At 54.0% G+C, this 20,249-nt stretch overlaps 7 protein-coding genes across 7 annotated transcripts; 5 read left to right on the top strand and 2 right to left on the bottom strand.

The window, feature by feature from the left end:
• Positions 1-1,334: 1,334 nt before the first annotated feature.
• On the top strand, positions 1,335-2,574 carry J4E83_002844 (uncharacterized protein; the record flags this gene model as incomplete). The annotated part of the gene is made up of 3 exons (XM_049329785.1): positions 1,335-1,568; positions 1,720-2,387; positions 2,448-2,574. 3 exons carry the CDS (start codon positions 1,335-1,337, stop codon positions 2,572-2,574), a joined length of 1,029 nt encoding a protein of 342 aa, XP_049191464.1.
• A 1,321-nt stretch (positions 2,575-3,895) lies between these two features.
• Positions 3,896-5,213, top strand: J4E83_002845 (uncharacterized protein; the record flags this gene model as incomplete). Its single annotated transcript, XM_049329786.1, has 2 exons — positions 3,896-4,692; positions 4,745-5,213. 2 exons carry the CDS (start codon positions 3,896-3,898, stop codon positions 5,211-5,213), a joined length of 1,266 nt encoding a protein of 421 aa, XP_049191465.1.
• A 1,324-nt stretch (positions 5,214-6,537) lies between these two features.
• Positions 6,538-9,021, top strand: J4E83_002846 (uncharacterized protein; the record flags this gene model as incomplete). Its single annotated transcript, XM_049329787.1, has 3 exons — positions 6,538-7,344; positions 7,407-8,574; positions 8,624-9,021. 3 exons carry the CDS (start codon positions 6,538-6,540, stop codon positions 9,019-9,021), a joined length of 2,373 nt encoding a protein of 790 aa, XP_049191466.1.
• A 654-nt stretch (positions 9,022-9,675) lies between these two features.
• On the top strand, positions 9,676-13,030 carry J4E83_002847 (uncharacterized protein; the record flags this gene model as incomplete). The annotated part of the gene is made up of 3 exons (XM_049329788.1): positions 9,676-10,000; positions 10,066-11,801; positions 11,852-13,030. The coding sequence occupies 3 exons, from the start codon at positions 9,676-9,678 to the stop codon at positions 13,028-13,030; spliced, it is 3,240 nt and encodes a 1,079-aa protein (XP_049191467.1).
• A 429-nt stretch (positions 13,031-13,459) lies between these two features.
• Positions 13,460-14,352, top strand: J4E83_002848 (uncharacterized protein; the record flags this gene model as incomplete). The annotated part of the gene is made up of 2 exons (XM_049329789.1): positions 13,460-13,600; positions 13,669-14,352. 2 exons carry the CDS (start codon positions 13,460-13,462, stop codon positions 14,350-14,352), a joined length of 825 nt encoding a protein of 274 aa, XP_049191468.1.
• A 1,766-nt stretch (positions 14,353-16,118) lies between these two features.
• Positions 16,119-16,904, bottom strand: J4E83_002849 (uncharacterized protein; the record flags this gene model as incomplete). Its single annotated transcript, XM_049329790.1, has 2 exons — positions 16,119-16,869; positions 16,900-16,904. 2 exons carry the CDS (start codon positions 16,902-16,904, stop codon positions 16,119-16,121), a joined length of 756 nt encoding a protein of 251 aa, XP_049191469.1.
• Positions 16,905-17,579: 675 nt separating this feature from the next.
• Positions 17,580-19,917, bottom strand: J4E83_002850 (uncharacterized protein; the record flags this gene model as incomplete). The annotated part of the gene is made up of 6 exons (XM_049329791.1): positions 17,580-17,606; positions 17,656-18,286; positions 18,333-18,668; positions 18,716-19,617; positions 19,668-19,792; positions 19,845-19,917. The coding sequence occupies 6 exons, from the start codon at positions 19,915-19,917 to the stop codon at positions 17,580-17,582; spliced, it is 2,094 nt and encodes a 697-aa protein (XP_049191470.1).
• Positions 19,918-20,249: the final 332 nt, after the last annotated feature.

Consider the following 20,249-nt stretch of genomic DNA (forward strand, 5'->3'; position numbering starts at 1 on the left):
TTTTTCGCTGTACGATGAAGCGGTGTCTGATGTTTTATGTGTTGAGTACGCGCGCTGCATTTCTTCAATCGCAAATAATCAACATCTCCTAGAGGACAGCTGCGCCTCGATGATATGAGTACTCCGATGATGACAGTGATGTTGAACGAAAGTCTTATTCATAGCTTTGCTGATGCGATGCAATGCAAAACCTCGGTACTTTGAGCCGCTTCAAGATGGTCGGCTTGCGCCTCGCTTAGGTACGAGCCCTGGAGATGGCTAATCATGACGCCAGCCGTTATCCATCGAACCGGCCGAGCCCTACGCCTCACGATAGCCGCTCCGCGCTCGCATAACCCTCCGCCCACCACAGCAATTACTCCGCACACGCATCGCAATCAGCATACTGCGCCCAAGCCATGCATGCGCCAAGCAGACGGGCCCGCTTTCATGGCCGGGTCGCTGACCAACGCTAAGCTCACTCGAGGCTGGCGGCTCAAACGCTCGATGCTCATTCCTTGACGACAACTCAGCTGTGCTCCACCACATGCCAGCTCGCGTACGAGAAGGATCTAGACGGCATGGCAGCTGCGAACAGCGCAAATCGATAACTAGATACGCGGAAAGAGTTGCTACGCGCCCTTGGCCAGCATCCCCAGATTCCTCAGAACGAGGTTGGAACGAGATTGTCAATACTGATGCACTCGGCGGCGCAGTCGAAGAGATGGTGGCACGGAAATAGGCCAAGTGGTGATGGGCCAACATCAGCACTAGCTGCCGTTACACATATCCAACCTTCTATCGAGTGTGCTTCTTATTCCCTGCTGACATGCTGATGGCACGCCCCGCTGGCGAATTTACAGGCATGTTGCTGCAATGGCTGTACGCCTCAGATGCGCCCGCACAAGGGCGCGCCTGCCAGATCGGCAACATTGAATGTACTGATTGGTTGCATAAGACGAACAAAGGCCATGTATGATGGCAGATACAGGAAGGTGGCTTGTCGCTTGGTCCACTATCCGCAGTGCGGCTGTGGGGGCTGGAAACAGCGGTATCAAGCACTGGGGCAAGATGGGCGGAAGAGTGACTTAAGGGTTGGGGGTCAGCCTGCCGGGTCACCTTTGCTCTGTTTCCTTCTTTGAGCCTTTATGCTGCCTGTTATACTGCTAGCATTGCATTCGTATTTTTCCGACAATCTGAAAGCCGAGTGGACTAAGAGAACACGGGCTTTGTGCTGAAGACCGGTCTTACTATTGTGCTAATCTACTCGCCACACAACCATCGCAATGAGACGCTCTTGGACCGCAAGGCTAGCTGTGGCCATCGCGGCCAGCCAACTTTACTTTTCGTCTACTATGGCGCAAGATGTCTCACAGACAGCATCCAACAATATACAATCTTCATCGGCGACAACTACGACCTCGGAAGCAGTAGAATCGTCGACTGCAACACCGACATCGTCGGGTGAACCGACAATCCACTCGGTCAAAGCTGGCGCCGGAGGCTTCAAATTCACACCGCAAGAACTTCATAATGTCTCCGTGGGCGACATCGTCCAATGGGAGTTTTATCCACCGGATCATTCGGTCGTGAGAGCTGAGTTTGGATCAGCATGCGTACCGTATGAGTATACGGGAAAAGACAAAGTAGGGTTCTGGTCTGAGACCCAATGGGTGAACAACACGAATGAGGTTGGTCCTTCGATGCACAACCGGGCCAGTTACGCTAACACTCTCGCAGCTCACATACTTCAATGTTACGATCAACTCGACAGAACCCATCTTCTTCTATTGTGCAGCACCGAACTCGTGCCTGGGCGAACACATGGTCGGAGTCATCAACCCGAACTCTACGCAAACACTGGCATCGCAAGTTCAGGCGGCTGCCGCAGCAGACTTTCAACTAGAGCCTGGCGAACCAGTTCCTGGTGAGGCATCATCGACGCTGTCTAATACTCCCACGTCAACGGGAGCACCGCCACCGTCTAACGGGGGAGGTCATGGTGGCGGTCATAGCCTGTCCACTGGTGCCATCGTTGGCATAGTAATTGGTGGCGTGGCTTTCCTGGCAATCTGTGCCGCTCTCTTCTTCTTCGTAGGCCGATCCAAGTCGTTGAAGGAGGTTATCAAACAGCGAGACGGTACGAATACCCACGACCCACACATGAGCCAACAGTACGGTCGCTCGGACTACGGTCATGGAGGACTTCCATCGCCAGGGTTTCAATCACCAGCTCCTGGCTATGCTACTCCACCGCCAGGACACTACCCAGACTATGGCTTCAACTCGCCCCCAGGATACGGTCAGCACAATGTAGGAGAGCAGTACCCGTCTGGTTGGACCAGTCCCGGGCCCCAACAAGGCCATATGAGTATGATGAGCAATGTCAGTGGGTTGTCGCAGCAACAGTAAGTACCACTCATATGAAAGATACCTGGCCTAGATATGCACGCTAACTATGTTCGTAGGATCGACCAACTAAAGCATGCACAGATGAACGGGCAACCTGCCGTAGCAGAGTTGCATAGTCCACCGCTGGAGCAGCAGTCCTTCTCGGCAGAGTTGGACGCATCTGGACGCAATAAGCCAAAATGATGAGCGATATGTATTTGAATTATCATCTTTAGCTCGTATGCAATGTTCGTTTGATACCATTTGAATATAGTGCAATGCCCGAATGGGACTCGTGCAGACAGCGTGATGAAGCATGAAAATCCTTTAGCGCCGTTGTAAAGGCTGGATCATACGGCAGGCTACCTTGAACAGAGAATACAGAAGAGATGTATATAGTGCAAGCTTATCGATAACATGGAGTGTAGTCACACCTTTGTTGTACGTCCGACTCTCGCAACGACACTAGAGAATACACAAGGAATACACGAACCGACTCGAGACTAGATCTGCTCTCGGAACTCACGGCAGCAAGAAGATCGGTCTAGCTGACGATAGACCGTACAGCAACGAGACCATCACGTACTGCATCTGCAATTGCCACACGATACCATTTCGGGCCTGTTGTGCAAAACCCTGCCAAGCGGTCCTCGTCTCGTCGAGTGATGTTGTGGCATTGTAAAACGTGGGCCGGCAACCAGCGGCTAGCGACATTGTGGTACCAGAGTTTATCGCAGGTAGATAGCAGAGGGTCCGCGGGTTAGGTAACTTTGAGGTTGGAGTTGGACGCGTCGCGCATAGTGGGTACTCGAGCGGGGATAATTGTCAGTTGATCGGTCGTCTCGTGTGTGAACTCTGCCAGGCGTTGCATGCTTTGTGCGATGATGACTGAAACATGCATGTTTTTTTGTCGAAGTGACATCACGCTCATCGTGTAGTCAGGCTTGAATAAATTGGATACTGGCGCAGTTCGCAAGAGCAAAAATCTACACACTATCTAAGCTAGTGTGAGCGGAAGCTAGCGATCGGTTGTCGTCTTCTGGAAATTTTGATTAGAGGATGTTCCCTCCATGTCTAGGGCTTGATGGCTGTTCATTGGCGGTCAGGCGCTCCGCAGCGATGACGAGCATGCTGGCACGCAGGGCCGATGCGCCTACACGCAACCAGCCAGGAAATGCGGTGAGAATTACTAAAGGGTGCGCAGGACAGGAAGAAGCAGCCATGGGATGGTTTGCCGGTGTTCAAGAGGGTGCAAGGTTTGGCCGGCAGCCTACAGAAATCCCCGGACGTCACACGTGGTGTGGGCGCTGCCTGCTATCGTCGGAACGCCAGCCAAGCCTCGCTCAAGGAAGAGCGGCGGCCCTACGCACTCGACGCCAGATGAAGCCTTGCCGATGGTTCCTCCCTTCCCCACGTTCCTGCCAAAAGTTCCGTGACCGTCCTCAGGCCTGACTATGATTTGCACCGCGGTTGCCCGATCTTGCCCTCTTCCTCCACCCTAGGACCCCCAGCCCGGCACAACGACATGATCACTTCCTCACCCACAATCTCCCAACCGCCATCGCCGAACACGACCTTCCACACGCCCACCCACCGCCCGTACCATGCCTCGCGACGCACATCGGCTTCCTCCAGCGCCCACTCGCCCCGCTTTGCCGTGACCACGGTAGCCTCACGGCGATTCGACGCGCCGCCCACCCCAAAGCCCGCCTTCTCGGCGCCCTCGCCAGTCCCCACGTTTGCGCCCTCGCCCCAGAGTCGCAAGAGAGGATACGTCGACTCGGGCACCCAGTACTCGCCGTCTGGGTTTCCCCCGACTTACCGGCCGCAGCCCAGCAACCGCACCAGCGCCGACATCGCTCTCGATTCCTCCACCCTCGACCAGGACCCGGACCAGGACCACAAAACGGCCGACTCGACGTCTTCGAGCGCTCCAGCCACTGTGCCTGCACCGCGGGGGGAAACCTCCGCCGCGCCTGTCGTCACGGAGCCCCCCGAGCCCCAAGTGCGGGTAAGTCCGCAGCCTATTGCGCCCGCGAACAATGTGCAACCGCAGGGCCGCCGCATGTCGCACGAGAGCACGCATGCGGAAGTAGATCCAGCCGGGGTGCAGAAAGAGCAAAGCACCGTCTTGCAGGTTCCTGCCTCGCCAGCCAAGCGAGCGAGGCCCGAGGAGCCAGGCGTCAAGGTCATGCCCCTTCAGTATGAGACGTGCGACGTCAAAGACCTCGGTGTGCTCATCTCCGACATGCTCATGGAGTTGGTGCGGCTCAACGACGGTTATCCGCTGCGCGACGGCACACTTACACGATTCCACTCCAGGTGCGTGCGTCCAAGACTGACTGAAGCAGTGTTCGCTGACATTGACTCCCAGAGCCCCGCCGGGCATCTCAGTACGAGACTATCTCTCCCGCCTAATAGTGCACGCTACACTGTCTCCGCCTATTCTCCTCTCCATGGTCTTCTACGTCGACAAGCTGTGCGCCATGTACCCCGCCTTCACAATCAGCAGCCTTACCGTGCATCGATTCCTTATAACCGCTGCGACAGTCGCAGCTAAAGGCCTTAGCGACAGCTTCTGGACCAACAGTCTATATGCAAGGGTCGGCGGCGTCAGTGTCCGTGAATTGGCGCTACTCGAGCTGGAGTTTCTGCGGAGGCTCGAATGGCGCATTGTCCCAAAGCCGGAAGTACTCGTAGATTACTACAAAGGTCTGGTCGATCGTGGCGCAGGTTACGTTATAGAGAAGGAACCGGAATCAGGACCGGCAGCCAGCTCAAACCACGTAACCACGCCTACGGGATCAGCGACAGGAATACACACCAATCAATCAGGCACATAATGACGGAAGCTCTTGAGCGCTGAGCAGCATCATGCCACGATATCAAGCCAACTCATGAAACGCTACCCAATGCCGTTAGCGTCTCTACCTCGATAGCTTTGGTCGCAATCATGAGTTCGCGAAGACGACGTTGTGGGTTATCTTATCTGTTCCCAATGTCAAGCCAAACCGTGGCCGCCCTTGTATGGAAGGCTGGGAGCACGGCTGGTTGGATGTTGATGAGCTGGCGAACATGACTCGGCAGGAGTTATCACCTACAGCCTCTCCTCCAACGGGGGATCTTATCGAGCTACCGGAGGCACATCACTACATCATCTCAGGCTCGTGCCATCAGCGAGCACTCTCATAGGCATCTTTTCGATGCCACCAGCACGGTCCGTCACAGTGATGCCTCTCGTAGCTCTCAAAAGCCCAAGGCATGCTTCAGAGCAACGGAAAAGCTAGGGATGAAGCAGAACATTGCCCCTGTGTGACCGCTTGTTTAGTAGACGACGAGCGCAAGATGCACGAGGCGAGTGAGAAAGTTGAATAGCAAGTATTAGTTGAAAAGTACCAGCAAAATTAAATCATCAACCCCTTCCAAAATGCATGCCACAATCTTGTGAATGGTGTTCTGGCAGACGCACCACAGTCAAGCCGCTAAGAGCATGCATCGTGAGTAACGTGGACGAGTAGAATCGGCTGCTAGCATACCCCAGTCGATAGACGCACGGGTGCCGCAGAGTGAGGCTAACACTCCACCCCTATGGCGTAGCTCTTGGTGCTATCGCGCTCCTTTGCTGCGACGACGGAGGTTCCTGCAAATGCCACGGCGCAGGGAGAGCCGAAGCATGCTACATGCGACCTTGATCAACGATGTCGGCTTAGGTAGTGGTGACCCTGACCCAAGAGTTGAACATGACCTGACTTGAAACCCTCCGTCCTTCATTCTCCACCCCCACTACACTCTCCACGCGTCTGTCTTTACGAGGTCACATTAGAGCAATCGTGTGCCGGCGCTACCCCGAGCACCTCGCGATCCAGACGTGATCTCCACCCCGACCCGCGGCAGACGCGTCTTACTCCTCCGGCGGCGGCAGTAGCGCGACTATAGTACTATGAGGGTGAGTGTGTATATGTCACAAGAGCCCACGGACCCAATCGAGCGCTCTGTGTTCCTCGCCAGCTCTGGCTTTACTTCCCTGGCTTGTCTGAAACCTTCGCACGTGCTCAAGTTGCTCGTCGATAGTTCCGCCATGCTGCTTGATCACTCTGTAATTGACACCTCACTAACTGGCACCAGAGGTTCAGGTAATTCTCCAACACAGAGTGCTATGCGTAAGAGATGAACTCGGAATACACCCGCTGGGATGGTATCAAACACCAGTACGACAGTCCTTGGAGCGCGCCTCGCCCCGAGGCACCGCCAGCGCCGTCTGCCCTCCCGTACGCGTTCCCCGAGCCCTTCCCGCAACTCACAAATGGGTTCCAGCAACTGCAGGTGGGAAAGCACCCAAGAACGCGAACGTCGCCCGTAGTCACGCGCACACGCATAACAAGACACGGCTCCGAGCCAAACCCTACAAGGCCGCTGTCTAGCGGAGGAGACGCCCACATGGTCCCTTACCAGACCCTCCTTCCGCATCGTCGCTCCGAGTCCTACTCCCAGCCCACCCCGCTCGAGGACTTCCGCAAGTCAAGACGATGGCCGCCGAAAGGATACACGTCGGAGGATGCGCTGGAACCTGACCAGGCAGAGGAACTCATATGTGCCGGTGCGTCGTCGTTCAAGGGATATTGCGATGCGATAGCCAACGCACCAGCGGGCTACGATCGCTTCTATGCGGTCATGGAGGCTGAGCATCAGAGTCGAACGGACCGCGCATCTTTCCAGCAGGAGGCATACCGGGACATTTCGCTCAACATGACGGGTGCGTCTGATAGCCAGTTTCCGTGGCTGGCTCACGAGTACCCTTGCATGGCGTACGCGTTTGGCAAGAGTGCAGGAACCACAACTTTGAACAACTGGGTCAGCAAGTGGAGGACCAGTCAGCCTCCTACGCAATTCGCGAGTGAGGTCAAGCCACGGAAGATCAGGCTCCTACAGATTCTGGACCGATTACAGACCCTAGAGAGCGGCCTCAATGAAGATGTCAGTCCCCAGTCGTGCTCGGGGTGCTTTGGTTCGAATGATCCTAACTATTGGTTTCGCAGGATCCTGAGGACTTATATCGCTATCTATACGGTACACTGATCGAAGACCCGGAGCGATTTGATGAAGAACGCCGCCATGTTCGGATCGACCAGCAGATCACGGATCTCATCACAGTACTAAGCAACCCGAAATGGGTAGATTTCTCACACCCCAAGAACCAGGTTGTGGCGAAGTGGTTTGATTCTCCCGATCCACAGAGGAAGCAAGACTTCTTCCACCAACTGCTACTGTCAGTGGAACTCTACCTTCGGATACACTCCAAGCACCATACGGACAAGTCCAAGCGGAAGCTCATCCTGCAGCTCCCAGCCATCATCACATGGGACCTAGCGGTGGCTCAACGGTGGCTCGAGAATATGGAGATTACGAAGACGCGTACATCATCTACCCAGAGCACTTTTAGCTTCGATCTGAGGAGCAAGAGCAGACAGATCGAAGCCTTGAGGCTCTTTGCGGCAACACTCAAATGGCCGAACATGGATGAGGTTGAGTATGTCCTAGACGAGCAGGACTTGAAAGAGAAAGCGCTCGAGGACCGGTCCGCGGATGCCATGTCCTGGTTTTCGGGGATTATCTTGCCAGGTCGGACACTCCCGTGGCTCATCATGAACAGTTTGATAGACTGTGACCGAGACACCGGGGATGCTCTAAAGTATCTGACTCACGTGCATCCTGCATCTGGATTCCAATACCGAGCGAACACGTACTGGTCATCACAGTCCATTGTTGGCAAAGTACTAGGGGCTGCACGCGGGGTGAAACAAATTGCTGGCTGGATTGGACCATGCATCTACACCCCAGATCTCAAGCGGACAGAGTGCGTGAAGGTCAGACAGCACGAATCCCCGGATCCTATGCTTGTTTCCATCGACGTAGAGTCTATGGATCAGCGCAGCAATCCCCTAGGCGCGCCAGACGACATGTATCCCGTGGACGACTACGAGGTTCCCATGCCAGACACCGAAGATGTCACAGACCTCATACGTATGGAGAAGCTACGCTTCATCCCCGTTAAGGAGCGTCCGGAAGGAACCAGACATGCTGCTGGTCCTCCAATACTGTTCGATGCTGGTATTTCATTTGCATGTGGTGGTGAGAGCTGGGTGATGAAGCTGCGATACAATGTCGACTTCATCAATGCCTTCCCCTGCCACCAGGGCCCTCATGGTACGGATTATTTCTCGACAAAAGCTTGTCACATGCTAACATTCATCAGTGCTTTTCTACGACTTTAGTTATAAAGCCATAAAGATTGACGACGGCCTCGTCGACATCCATGATTGGGGCACCCAGTCCGGTCGCATACCCCGTCCCACGTCATCCAAATCCTCTCCTGGCAAGAAAGCCCTCACACTCATGAACGAGAAGCAAAAGAGCGCGCACGAGCAAGTTACCAATGTACTCGTTATAGAGGCTCTGGGCGTAAGCGATAACGAGGTTTTTGCAAGAGCTTGGTGCGCGCATCATGGACATAGTGCTATTGTGGCAAACATCAAGGAGACGTGCATGGCTTGTGCGATTCGGGAGGCGTATGCGGCATGTGTGGCTGTTGTCATACTTACCGAGGGGGGTGTCGTGAAGGAGAACGATACCGAGATTTATGGATATGGATGATGAAACGAATCTTCTGGGGGCTATGCATTTGCATCTTTCTGGGTCTGCTTCGGCACCCTTTTGTATTGATGGCTACACGATTCTCTTATGTCTTAGCGGCGGGACGGTGGCATCGGGAAGGGATTTTGGGATGCGTGTCACGACTGTAACGGTACTCATGGGAGTTTGGGTCATGATTATGTAACACGTTATGAATGTACGCATTTGCTCTGTTCGGACATGGAAACCTTGGACAACTTCGCATGAAGGGTCGATCACGTGGCGATAACCAAAGTGTTATCGCGCGACTCTGACGTTTGCGCCAACGCGATGGAGCGCGGGCGGCTTTGTGCATCATCAAAGTTCCCTCGCGACCACTCTGCGAAGCATGACTTACCTTGCAAACTTATCATCGCGACTGACGACTGTTTTGAATTAGCGCTTACTTGCCGCATGAACAGTGATACAATTCTCTATTGCGCCTTCCTACGATTCTCCAACCTCTCAGGCCGCAGTTTCCCTGGCACGCTTCCATTGCGCCGTTCGTCATTGCCACACGCTTGTGCGCCCAGCACTGAACCTCTTCGCATGAGGCTGCACGACGACCGTTAATCTGCGCCAGTCGGTTGTAGCACACGCCCATTACCGAAAACCCGCTCGCTCTCCGTCTACGCCATGGGCCGGTCAACGATTCCTCCCGCGCTCAGCGAGCTCGCGAATCCGAGCACGCCCGAGGCACAACTCGCCGCGCTCCAGAACCTGAAGAATGAGATTGTCGGACACGAGCAGAGGAAGGAACTGGCAGTGACACATGGTGTTGTGAAACCACTGGCGGGCTTGCTACGGGCGGAAGCTAGGAAGGGTGGGAAGAGGAGGAGAAACGTCACCAATGGACACAGCTCTGGGCTCTTCAATGAGTCCAGAAAGAGCGTCGAGGAACGGACGACCGAGGATGAGTTGCGGTTCCAGGCTACGCTCGTCGCTGGTAGCCTTGCAAATGGTGAGCGCGCATCGCGAACTGATCCATTTGGAAGGAACATGATGGCTGATATTTGAGACATACAGGCGGACCAGCGTTCGTCGCTCCGCTTCTGGCAGGTCACGTACTACCTCCCCTGCTTGAAGCGCTACGACCCAGCGAGACGCCTGCGAAACTCGTTACCACGACCCTCAAAACCCTCAACCAGATCGTCGATGCAGTCAACCAAGAAAAGCCCTGGCTCGACCATTCCGAATCGTCCTCCCGATCGTCTCTCGCCTTTACCGTCAACGAGTCGATATATACCAGGCCTGTCATTGACAGCTTGGCCGAGATACTGGCGCAACCGACAGGCACGATGAAGGCCTACCAACAGATTGACTCGACGATCCGGCTCATCACGAAGACGTGTGTAGAAGATAATCAGAAGAAGATGCTAGTAGATGCGGGAGTACTAGATCTCCTAGCTGACAAACTTGCTGCTGTCGCTGCCATGGACGATCGTATCCCCGCAACCGAGTGGAGGCATTCCAATGGTCAGGCAACGACAACAGGAGGTGACGGCTCGAACAGTGTTCAGAAATCGGCTTTGACGCCGACAGATCGGATTCGTTTGTCAGACATTATGGAAGCCATTTCGGTCATCATTAAGGACTCGCATTACTATACCGCACGCTTCCTGTATTCACACTCAATACAGCAGCTTTTTGGATGGCCAAAGGAGCGGAATGCATCAGATGGAAGTACACACGCGGCATCGTGGGATAAGCTGATACCCCGGGTACAGACGATGGCGAGCAAATCAGATCCGTACATCAAACAATGGCCGGCGCTTGGTGCCTATGGCTCTGTCACCGGGGATAACTATTCTCGACTACCGAGTATGGACTCGCTGCAGCAGAACTCAAGTCGGAGTGTGATCACTGACGAATCTGAGTCACCGCTCTTCATATGGCTTATATACGTCGCCCGCCGTGGTGAAGGCCGAGAACGTCTATCTGCCTGTGGGATGCTAGCACTGCTGAAGAAATTCGGCGAGCGTTGGCCTTTGAACGATCCCTCCAAGACATCACGAGAGCGCCACTTCTCGTATCTCATCATTCCTCTCGTTGAGAAGATGATCGAAGATTCAAGTCCGACATCAGAGCAAGCGAAAAGAGCTAACACTCTAAGCCCTGCTTCAAGAGATGAGATGCGATTCGTGTTGGAACGCTCGCCAGTTGTGCTTGCTGAGCTGATTGCGGGAAATAAGACTCTTCAAACAGCGGCCGTTCACAATCGAACCTTGCCGACCCTTATTCAGATCCTCAAGAAGTCGTTCGATGTGCCAGCTACATCTTCGAAACCTCTCTGGCAACCACGATCGTCATCTCACGAAGTGAAAGACCCAGACATTGACACTGCATCTTCCACACTGGGCAGACCTGGACTAAGCGCCGATGTATTGCACGCGTTCAGGTATCGAGAAAGTGTGCTACTGGCTCTGGCGGCGATAGCAGGAGATCAAGATGCGTTGAGAAAGATGGTTATTGAGATGGGCGCTGCAACGCACATCATCGAAGCCTTGGTTCCTTACCGTGAAAGTAACGAGCAGGGCGCGTCTTCTTCAGCGAAGGACGGCAACCCAGATTCGGTGCTCATTGCTGCTTGTAAAGTCATACGATCGCTTTCCAGGTCTGTCAGTGTGCTGCGGACCAGCTTGATCGATCACGGAGTTGCACAGCCGATCTTCGAGCTCTTAACGCATCCGAACGTCAAGGTGCAGATTGCTGCTACGGAGGTCATCACCAACTTGGTGCTTGATGTGTCACCTATGCGAACTGTAAGTACGATGCTCATTATGTCGTTCTTTCATGCTAATGTATTTACTAGGAGATCGTCGAGTCTGGAGTACTGGGAACGCTCTGCGAACAATGTAGATCAGCAAACTTCGACCTTCGTTTCGGCAGCCTCTGGGCGCTCAAGCACTTGTGCCTAGGCTTACCACATGCCATGAAGATACAATGTCTTGAGGAGCTCGGTGTTGGCTGGCTCGTACAAGTACTCAATGGAGAGCCATCCAAGCCAGCTATGGGTACACCCAATGCAGCAGGAGAGCAAGTCGATATCCTCAACGCGGTTGACGAGCCCCATATGGATGTGGATGAAGAGCCGTCATCCGAAGAGGATGATGACGCCATGACCGAAAGTATACCGTCTATGCGACGGCATCAACGTCCTGGTTCACGGTACACAAGTGCAACTAATATCCGAGACCGGTTACAACAGATCAAGAACGATGAGCAGGACAACCGGCTCAACGGCGAGCGCGACGATATCCGTATACAAGAGCAAGCGTTGGACTTCATTCGGAACTTTGTTTCAGAAGACAAAGCTTCCGGTGAGATGATTGACCATCTGCTCAAGACCTTTGGCCACAGTCGGTTCTTCGAAATTCTCGATGCTAAGATCCGGCCAAAGACGATGTCGCAAGCTCAGCCCAGTGCTACAGCCCCAAGCTACTGGCCAAGTACCAGCCACCGCACGCCTTTTTCTTCTTCCACGAACGCCCCGGCGCAGCCAAATTGGGCCACCTACCCTGCCCCTGAACTCATTCTGGCTGCAGTGTATATTCTCGTGCATCTCGCCAATGGTCGGCCTCAGCACCGCTCTCTTCTCATCTCGCAGACCACGCTCATGCAGCATGTTCTTCAGCTTTTCACTCACCCTCGTCGCGACATCCGCGTCGCATTGTCCTGGATGCTGCACAATCTCGTGTGGATAGAAGATCATACCGATGAAGCCGCTACGCGTGAACGTGCTATCACCCTTCGCCAACTGGGCTTCGAGGAAGGCGCTAAGCAGCTGGGTCGCGATGCGGACAATGATGTACAGCAACGTGCAATCGTAAGTATTGAGCAGTTCGACAAGCTACTCAACGGTGGTAGTGGTAATCGCCGGAGCGGTGGCTTTGGTAGCCCTGGTGGTTTTGGTGGTGGGGACAGCGGTGGTGGCCTTATGAGTGGGCGTTTGAGCGGCGGATTGCATGGCTGGAGACATGATAGGGGTTAATTCTGGGATAAGTCAAGTGCACTTCATACACGTATATTGAGGAGACCCTCTAAAATCATCAATATTTCGCCAACGACATGTCGTCTTCTAAATCTTCCATTGCCTGTGACCTTCGGTGTGCATCAAACTCCGAGCCCGCGCTAGTGTACTGTAATGCCCCGACTTCGCGTCATCATCGCGGAATGCTTTCCGAAACGCCCATACATTTTCCCCATCGCCTGCAGGAATCTCGCACGCCAACTTCGCAACATGTCCTTCACCCGAATCTCCCGGGCTGTCATACCACGCGCCTTTCGCTCTTTCTCCACGACCCGGACGCGCTTCCAGACTGCGATACCGTACACGCAATCATGTCCGTCACCGAGCTGCGAGTGCGCGGCAACGCCTCCCGATCTAGACATTGATCGCAAGACACCACTATTGAATACTATGGCGGCGTACTCTGAACAGGTCATCTTCTGTACCGGGAAAGAAGACTGGGTCAGCAACATCGAGCAGGAGGAGGGCGAGACCGGGGAGTTCGTAAAAGGGCTCAAAGGTGTGATTGGGAAAGGCGGTCCTGGATTTGATGTAGGTCTGTTTCCCAGTACGGTCATTCTATGATACTTGGAAAGCTGACGCGTTGCCGCATCATATAGCCATTCACGAACGTCCTCATCACTGCTTCCTCTTTACCGAGAAGTGAAAAGGCGGGCGCGACAACGGCATTGCTATTCCCGAGTTTCAAACGCATACCGGATATCCCGCATACTCCCGAAGCCTTCTCCAACTTCGCGACCGCATACCTAAAGGCTCGTAATCTCCATTCCATGCACGATGGTCTCTCTGCTGAGCAAAAGTCCCATCTCCTTCGCGACGAGTCGAAAGCGACCGAACTGCCAAAGGCGGAAAACATCACCAAACCCACGATCCTGATATGCGGACACGGCGGCCGTGATCAGCGCTGCGGTATACTCGGGCCATTGCTACAATCCTCGTTTCGCTCTGAATTTCAGCGGAGGGGTATAGAGGCGGATGTAGGGCTGATCAGTCATATTGGTGGGCACAAGTATGCTGGCAACGTCATCATGTACCTACCTCCCAGTTTGGAGGGCAATGCATTGAAGGGCTCGGGTATCTGGTATGGGCGTATAGGACCTGAGAATGTTGAGGGTGTGGTTGAAGAGACGGTGGTTAGAGGACGCGTCATTACGGAGCTGCTGAGAGGGGGTGTGATGCAGGGTGGAGGAAATATTGGGAGAATGATTGAGGCACAGTTGAGGAAGGATAGTGGGGAAGAGGATAGTGGAACGTTGAGATTGAAGGCTAGGGCGAGAGGTTGAGGTTAGACTGAAGAATGTCAACCTCTGTGTTGAGACCGATCAATTGATCTGTTGCGATCCTTCTAGAATGGTCTGCACATGAGGGGTGGCTAGCAAGCGCATCAATGCTGGTCAGTGCGTTGATCATAACCTCTCAATTCTGAAGTGCTTCACTTTACCTTCTCATCCACCTTCAACCTTCAATCATGGCTACTCAAGATATCTTACTCCACATCGTTTACCGGGGGAGTGAAGGTGTCATGAGCATTCCCTCCTGGGACGGCGCTGCGAGCGTGCCCACCAACCTATTGGGGGCACCATTGGAGCTTCGAGAGACGCCCGAATACAAAGCCCAGATTCGTTCTACACTCCTAGACATCGAATCCAAGCATCGGCCCCGGTGCAAACAGACAGTTTCCGGACATCCGTGTATGTTTTGCGGCTCGAAGGCTACCGATTTACTTTTCAGGCCGGAGTGCCAGCTACATCTCGACGCCCCGCAAATCAGGACAAACGTTTATGCCATTTGCGGGAGCCGGTCCTGTAAGACAAAAGCGACCGCAGCACACGATGCGATGATTCAAATGACTATGGCTCATCTCCAAAGCCAAATATCTAGTGGAACTCCCTGCCACTGCGGGCGGAAGGACGGAGCAATGAGATGTGCTAGATGTAGGGTGACGAGATATTGCAGTAGAGAGCACCAAAAGGCAGATTGGAAGAAACATAAGCGTATTTGCGAAGACCTGAAGTTCGCGAGAGAGTACTTGGAGGAAACCTGCCAGGCTTGGAAGCTCCTTGACGAGGAAGGAGTTGGAACATCAAGCACCTTGACGTCCACCCCCAACACGGCTTCAAGGCAGCAAAAGAACAAGGAATCTGAACCGAGTAAGGGAAAGCAGCAATCTGGGCCCGCTCAGCCAAGCAACAGCGCCTCATCGAGCAAGCAGAGCCAGGGAAAAGACAAGGCAAAGAGCACAGCACAACCCAAACCAGAAATGCGCACCGTACGTATGCACTGCACGCCTCTAAGCTTCCAAGAAGTGAAGCCCTGGGACTTTTACTGCGAGATTCCCGCATCTCTCATTATTCCCCCAGAGATGCACTCGAGCCCACCCCCAACATATGAACGCGAGTTCGGAGAAGCCATGCCTCCAATCATCGCAGAACACCAGAACGAGTTCAACACAAGGAGTGGTCCAAAATGCTTAGTCTGCAAAGAAGCCCCGACAAGATACGGAAAGACTTTCTGCGTCTCCCAACTCCACACGCCGGAACCGTTTGTTGTCATTGGCATCGTGCCAACTTGTGGTACAAAGAAATGCGTAGAAGGGGCTAGCGAACTTATGAAAGTCTTCAGAGCGGATCAAATGAAGTATGACGCAGAGCACGCCTGCAAGGTGTGTGGGAAATTCGAGGGGTCAAGGCCATGTTCGAAGTGTGGGATTAAGTGGGCGATGTATTGCAGTGCTGAGCATGAGGAGCGCGACTGGCCGAATCACAAGATCTTTTGTAAGGGCCCCAGTATGGCGCGTAGCTGCGAGGTGTGTGGCAAGTCCGAGGGGCTAAAGCCATGTTCGCAGTGTAAGACGTCAAGGTACTGTAGCGTTGAGCATCAGAAGCGGGACTGGCCGATTCACAAGGGTATCTGTAAGGCCTTGAGAAGTATTCATGATCTTGCGAAGGAGACAGGACATTTGGGCTTGGAATGAGGAACGTTCATATTTTCAGCACGTTCAGAAAGCAAAACTCAGCCACTATGTGTCTACCGTCCCGGTCCCCAATGCTCAAGCAGATCGGAAGTGTGTACCGATGTTGAATCTGCCACCCTCCTCGTACGCCGATCCAACTGCCGCTCCCTCACCCTCTGTCTGCTCCAGGGCCTGCTGTACCGCCTCCGCCAGGCCACCCGCGAACATCTGTGTAGCCGCCACCTCCTCTGGTAGGTGCGCGTACGCCTGGTCTGCGGTGTTTGTAGCCAGCCAGGCCACCGCAGTCCTGCAGTCTCCGCTCGTCGCTGGCCCCATGTCGCCTTCCCGCTGTCGTCTAGCCTCCACGGCTGCGACCAGGAAGCCCATGGCAAGTTCGTGTCTATCGACACTGTGGCCGCTCAGTTTGCGGAGCTCATCGGCGAAACGTGCAGGCCAATTTGCAGGAAACACCAAATTGCCTTCATCATCGCGAGGAGCGATCTTCTCAGGCAGAATTTCACTGCCTTCAGACAGCTTCCAGTGCCCGCAGATGGCCTCGAGATGCCTCTGCACCTTCTTGTAGGCGCCGGAGGCCGAAATGCCGGGACCTTGCTGACGGCCCTTGAGGGTCGTTTCGATGCGGTATGCGATGTTGGGGTGAAGGTGTTTATAGTCCAGGCGGACTTTCTGCTTGGCGGTCGGGTGCCACACAATGATGTTGAAGAGTGGACCGATCTTGCCCACGAGAGCTCCGCGAAGCGCAGCGTAGATGTCGTCGCCCTCTTTCATGGTGGGGCAGATGGTGGCGTAGTAAACCCCCGTGGGGAGGCGCATGGTGATGGTCTTGCTGGTGCCAGCGGAAGGGGGATACTGGTACTCCATCGTGATGATGATGCTTTGTGATGTAGTAGAGTATTGAGGTGTTGGTGGTAGCGGAGAAAAAGTTGTAGGCTGCAAGGGTTTTCGTAGAATTGGTGAGCGTCCAGATTTCTCAATCCGGCTTCACCTTCACTTTTCACCTTCACTTCCACTTCACATGACACCCACACCTTTCGTGGGCAAAAAGATACTAGCTACCTCGATTAAAAGGTAGTCACAAGCTGATTTCGAACAAAGGGCAAAAATATAACAATACTTCGGAAGGATGTTATGGCTTGTTTCAAGACGTAAAGACGCGTATCACTCCACTCGAACCTGCAGGTCTTTGCTATATGAGAATTAGCAGAATTAATTGCAATGTATATGACATCCATTAGATCTCGATATATCCAAGTTTGCCCGTTTGTCAAAACATAGCCTGGGGGTATCCGCTGATGTGTTTGTTGGTACATGACCCAGGGGCGCGACTATAATGCTCCAAGCGCAAGTGATAGCCAAAACATATAATTGTCACGTATTGGAATAGTGCAATGGCATAATTTGATCGGCAGATGTCTTCTATTAATCTATCGAGACATGAATCGCTATTCATACTATGCGGCACGATCATTTCGCTGGGTATATTGACCCTTCAATTTGACATCCATCACCATGCCTCTAAGGCATCGGTCATACTTCCTACAAAGTGCTCTCGAGCGCCAGCACCTGTTGATTGGTTAGCACGTGTCACAGATTCATGAAGAGGCTCACTTACGATAGCAGTCCTGCTAGGAATGTACACCTGCAGGAAGTTCTTCCTCTCGTTCCAGGCAAATGGTGTGGTGAAGAACCTAGTCGTCTCGTCCACGTTACCATGGCCACCGAACGCCTTGCTGTCGGTACTCAGAACGATACGGTAAGTGCCCTCCTGCTCGACGCCAACACGGTAGTCGGTGAAGCTCTCCTGAGGATGGAAGTTGAAGATCCACAGCAGTCCAGCGCGCTCGAATACGATGACCTTGTCACCCTCGTGCTTGAGGCTGACATAGGCCTGAGGCGAGTGGAGCCATCCGTACTTCTCCTCAGTCCACTGCATCTTGCTGTCGAACTCGTTGAGGAACCTGTAGCGGAGGAGCTCGTCATCTGGGAGGTTGAATTGGCGGCGGGCGTAGTGGAAGCTGTTGTTGTTGCCTTCACGAGGGAAGTCGAGCCACTCAGGGTGACCGAACTCATTACCTTCAAAGTTCAAGTAACCCTCGCCTCCCAGACCGTGTGTGATCAGTCGGATCAGCTTGTGCAGCGACAAACCGCGGTTGATGACAGGGGTGAGCTCTGAAAGAACCGACATGTTGGTGTACATTTGCGCGTCGCAAAGCCAGAAGAGCAGAGTCTTGTCTCCGACCAGCCTAGGATATGTCAGTACTGATTGTCAAACCCCATATGTTAACATACGCTTGATCGTGACTCTCCGCATAGGCAATGGTCTTCTCGCCATGCCTTCGGTTTGTCAAAGTGAAGACGAGTGCGCCCATGTCCCAGTCAATGTCCTGCTTCTCCTTCAACCACTTGATGTAGAGGTCGGGTACAGCCATAGCTAATCGGTAGTCGAATCCTATTCCGCCTAACGAGAGCGACACGCAAAGACCAGGCATACCGGAAACGTCTTCGGCAATTGTGATGGAGTCGGGGTAGAGTGTGTGCAGTAACTCGTTGGCAATCATGAGGTATACGACTGCCTCCTCGTCGACCGAAGGACCGAAGTATTCGTGGTAACCACCCGAGAAGCCCCTGGGTGCGTTAGTCTTTGCTAGCATTAGAAGCGGATAAATACTCACGTTCCAATGCCGTGGTGGGTGTATAGCATGCTGGTAACTCCGTCAAATCGGAACCCGTCGAAGCGGTACTCCTCCATCCAGAAGCGCAGGTTGCTGAGCAAGAAGCGCATGACCTCATGGGAACCGTAGTTGAACAGCCTGCTGTCCCACAGCTCGTGTCGTCCCTTGGCGCCCTCGTGGAAGTAGAGGTGGTCACTGCCGTCGAACATGTTGAGACCGTCAAGCACGTTCTTAGATGCGTGACTGTGCACCATGTCCAGCAAGACGGTAATGCCCATTCCGTGCGCCGTATCAATGAGCTCCTTGAGATCGTCTGGGAAGCCGTAGCGGCTGCTCGCAGCGAAGAAGCTGTTGATCTGGTATCCGAAACTGGCGTAGTACGCATGCTCCATGACGGCCATCAATTGTATAGTGTTGTATCCCAGGTGCTTGATGCGAGGGAGGATGTCACGAGTGAACTCCTTGTAGGTCGCGACCTTGGGCTCGGGGGAGGAGATACCAACGTGGGCTTCGTAGATACGCGCGCTCTGGGGCTTGGGCGGTCGCTGGTTCTTCCAGACGTACTTCTGGGGAGGGTTCCAGAAGCGGGCATCGTATACGGGGGAGACGTTGAGGTCTTGGGTCACTCGGGTGATCCAGGCGGGGAGGCGCTCCTGGCGCGCATGGTCGTTGGGGACGACGAAAGAGACCTTGATCTTGGAGTCGTGGGGAATAGTGGGCTGACCGTTCTGGCCAGGGATCGTCACCTCGAAGACGCCGAAATCGTTCTTGGTCATGGGCGTCGCATCGCGGTCCCAGCCATTGAAGTCACCAATGAGGTAGGCGCGCAGGGCATTCGGGGCCCATTCGCGGTAGACGACGTCGCCGTTGGACTGGACATTGAAGCCGAACTTCTCGTAACCCTGGGCGCTGTTAGCTACACCGCTCTTGCCAAGGCGGTTGGGATGCTTGCCCGCGAGAACTTCTCAAGACCGCCCTCAGTCTCGTCAATGGTCTTGATCCACTTCTGAGCTTTGGAGAAGCGGCTCTTCAGCGCGTCCTTGAAGGGCTCAAGGTAGCCATCCATCTGAATGATGCCTGGACGAATTGGTCAGTCAATTGATAAGATAATCTGGGCATCAATATGTACCAGTGCCATCGTTGGGGACCTGCCCCGGGGCGTCGCTCAGGGCCGAGTTTGCGGAAGCCTTGTTGAGCTCCATGGTGTGGGATGGTAGGTGGGAGGAGCTGTGAGGTTTGCTACCAGAGTATATGGCAGCGGGAGGATGCAGGTTTCACAGCGACGGCCTGCCAGATGAATTGCAGAGACGATCACGAATTTGCGGGGTCTCTAACCCGATGCTGAGAGCAGCGCTCAACCAAAAGTTGTTGCCAACCCAGCAATCAACGTCATAGCTCAGAGCACGCTGTAACGGGCATCGCGCCCGCGCCACGTCCCAACAGCGTATCTCTGCTGGGGTGCTGTCGGAAGGATTTGCGCTACAATTCATTCGGAGCCAGGAACCGGCATCCGCATCTAGAATGCCATTGAAGC

This window comes from Alternaria metachromatica, assembly GCF_023757995.1.
Source record: "Alternaria metachromatica strain BMP 0045 chromosome Unknown scaffold_4, whole genome shotgun sequence".
NCBI lineage: Eukaryota > Fungi > Ascomycota > Dothideomycetes > Pleosporales > Pleosporaceae > Alternaria > Alternaria metachromatica.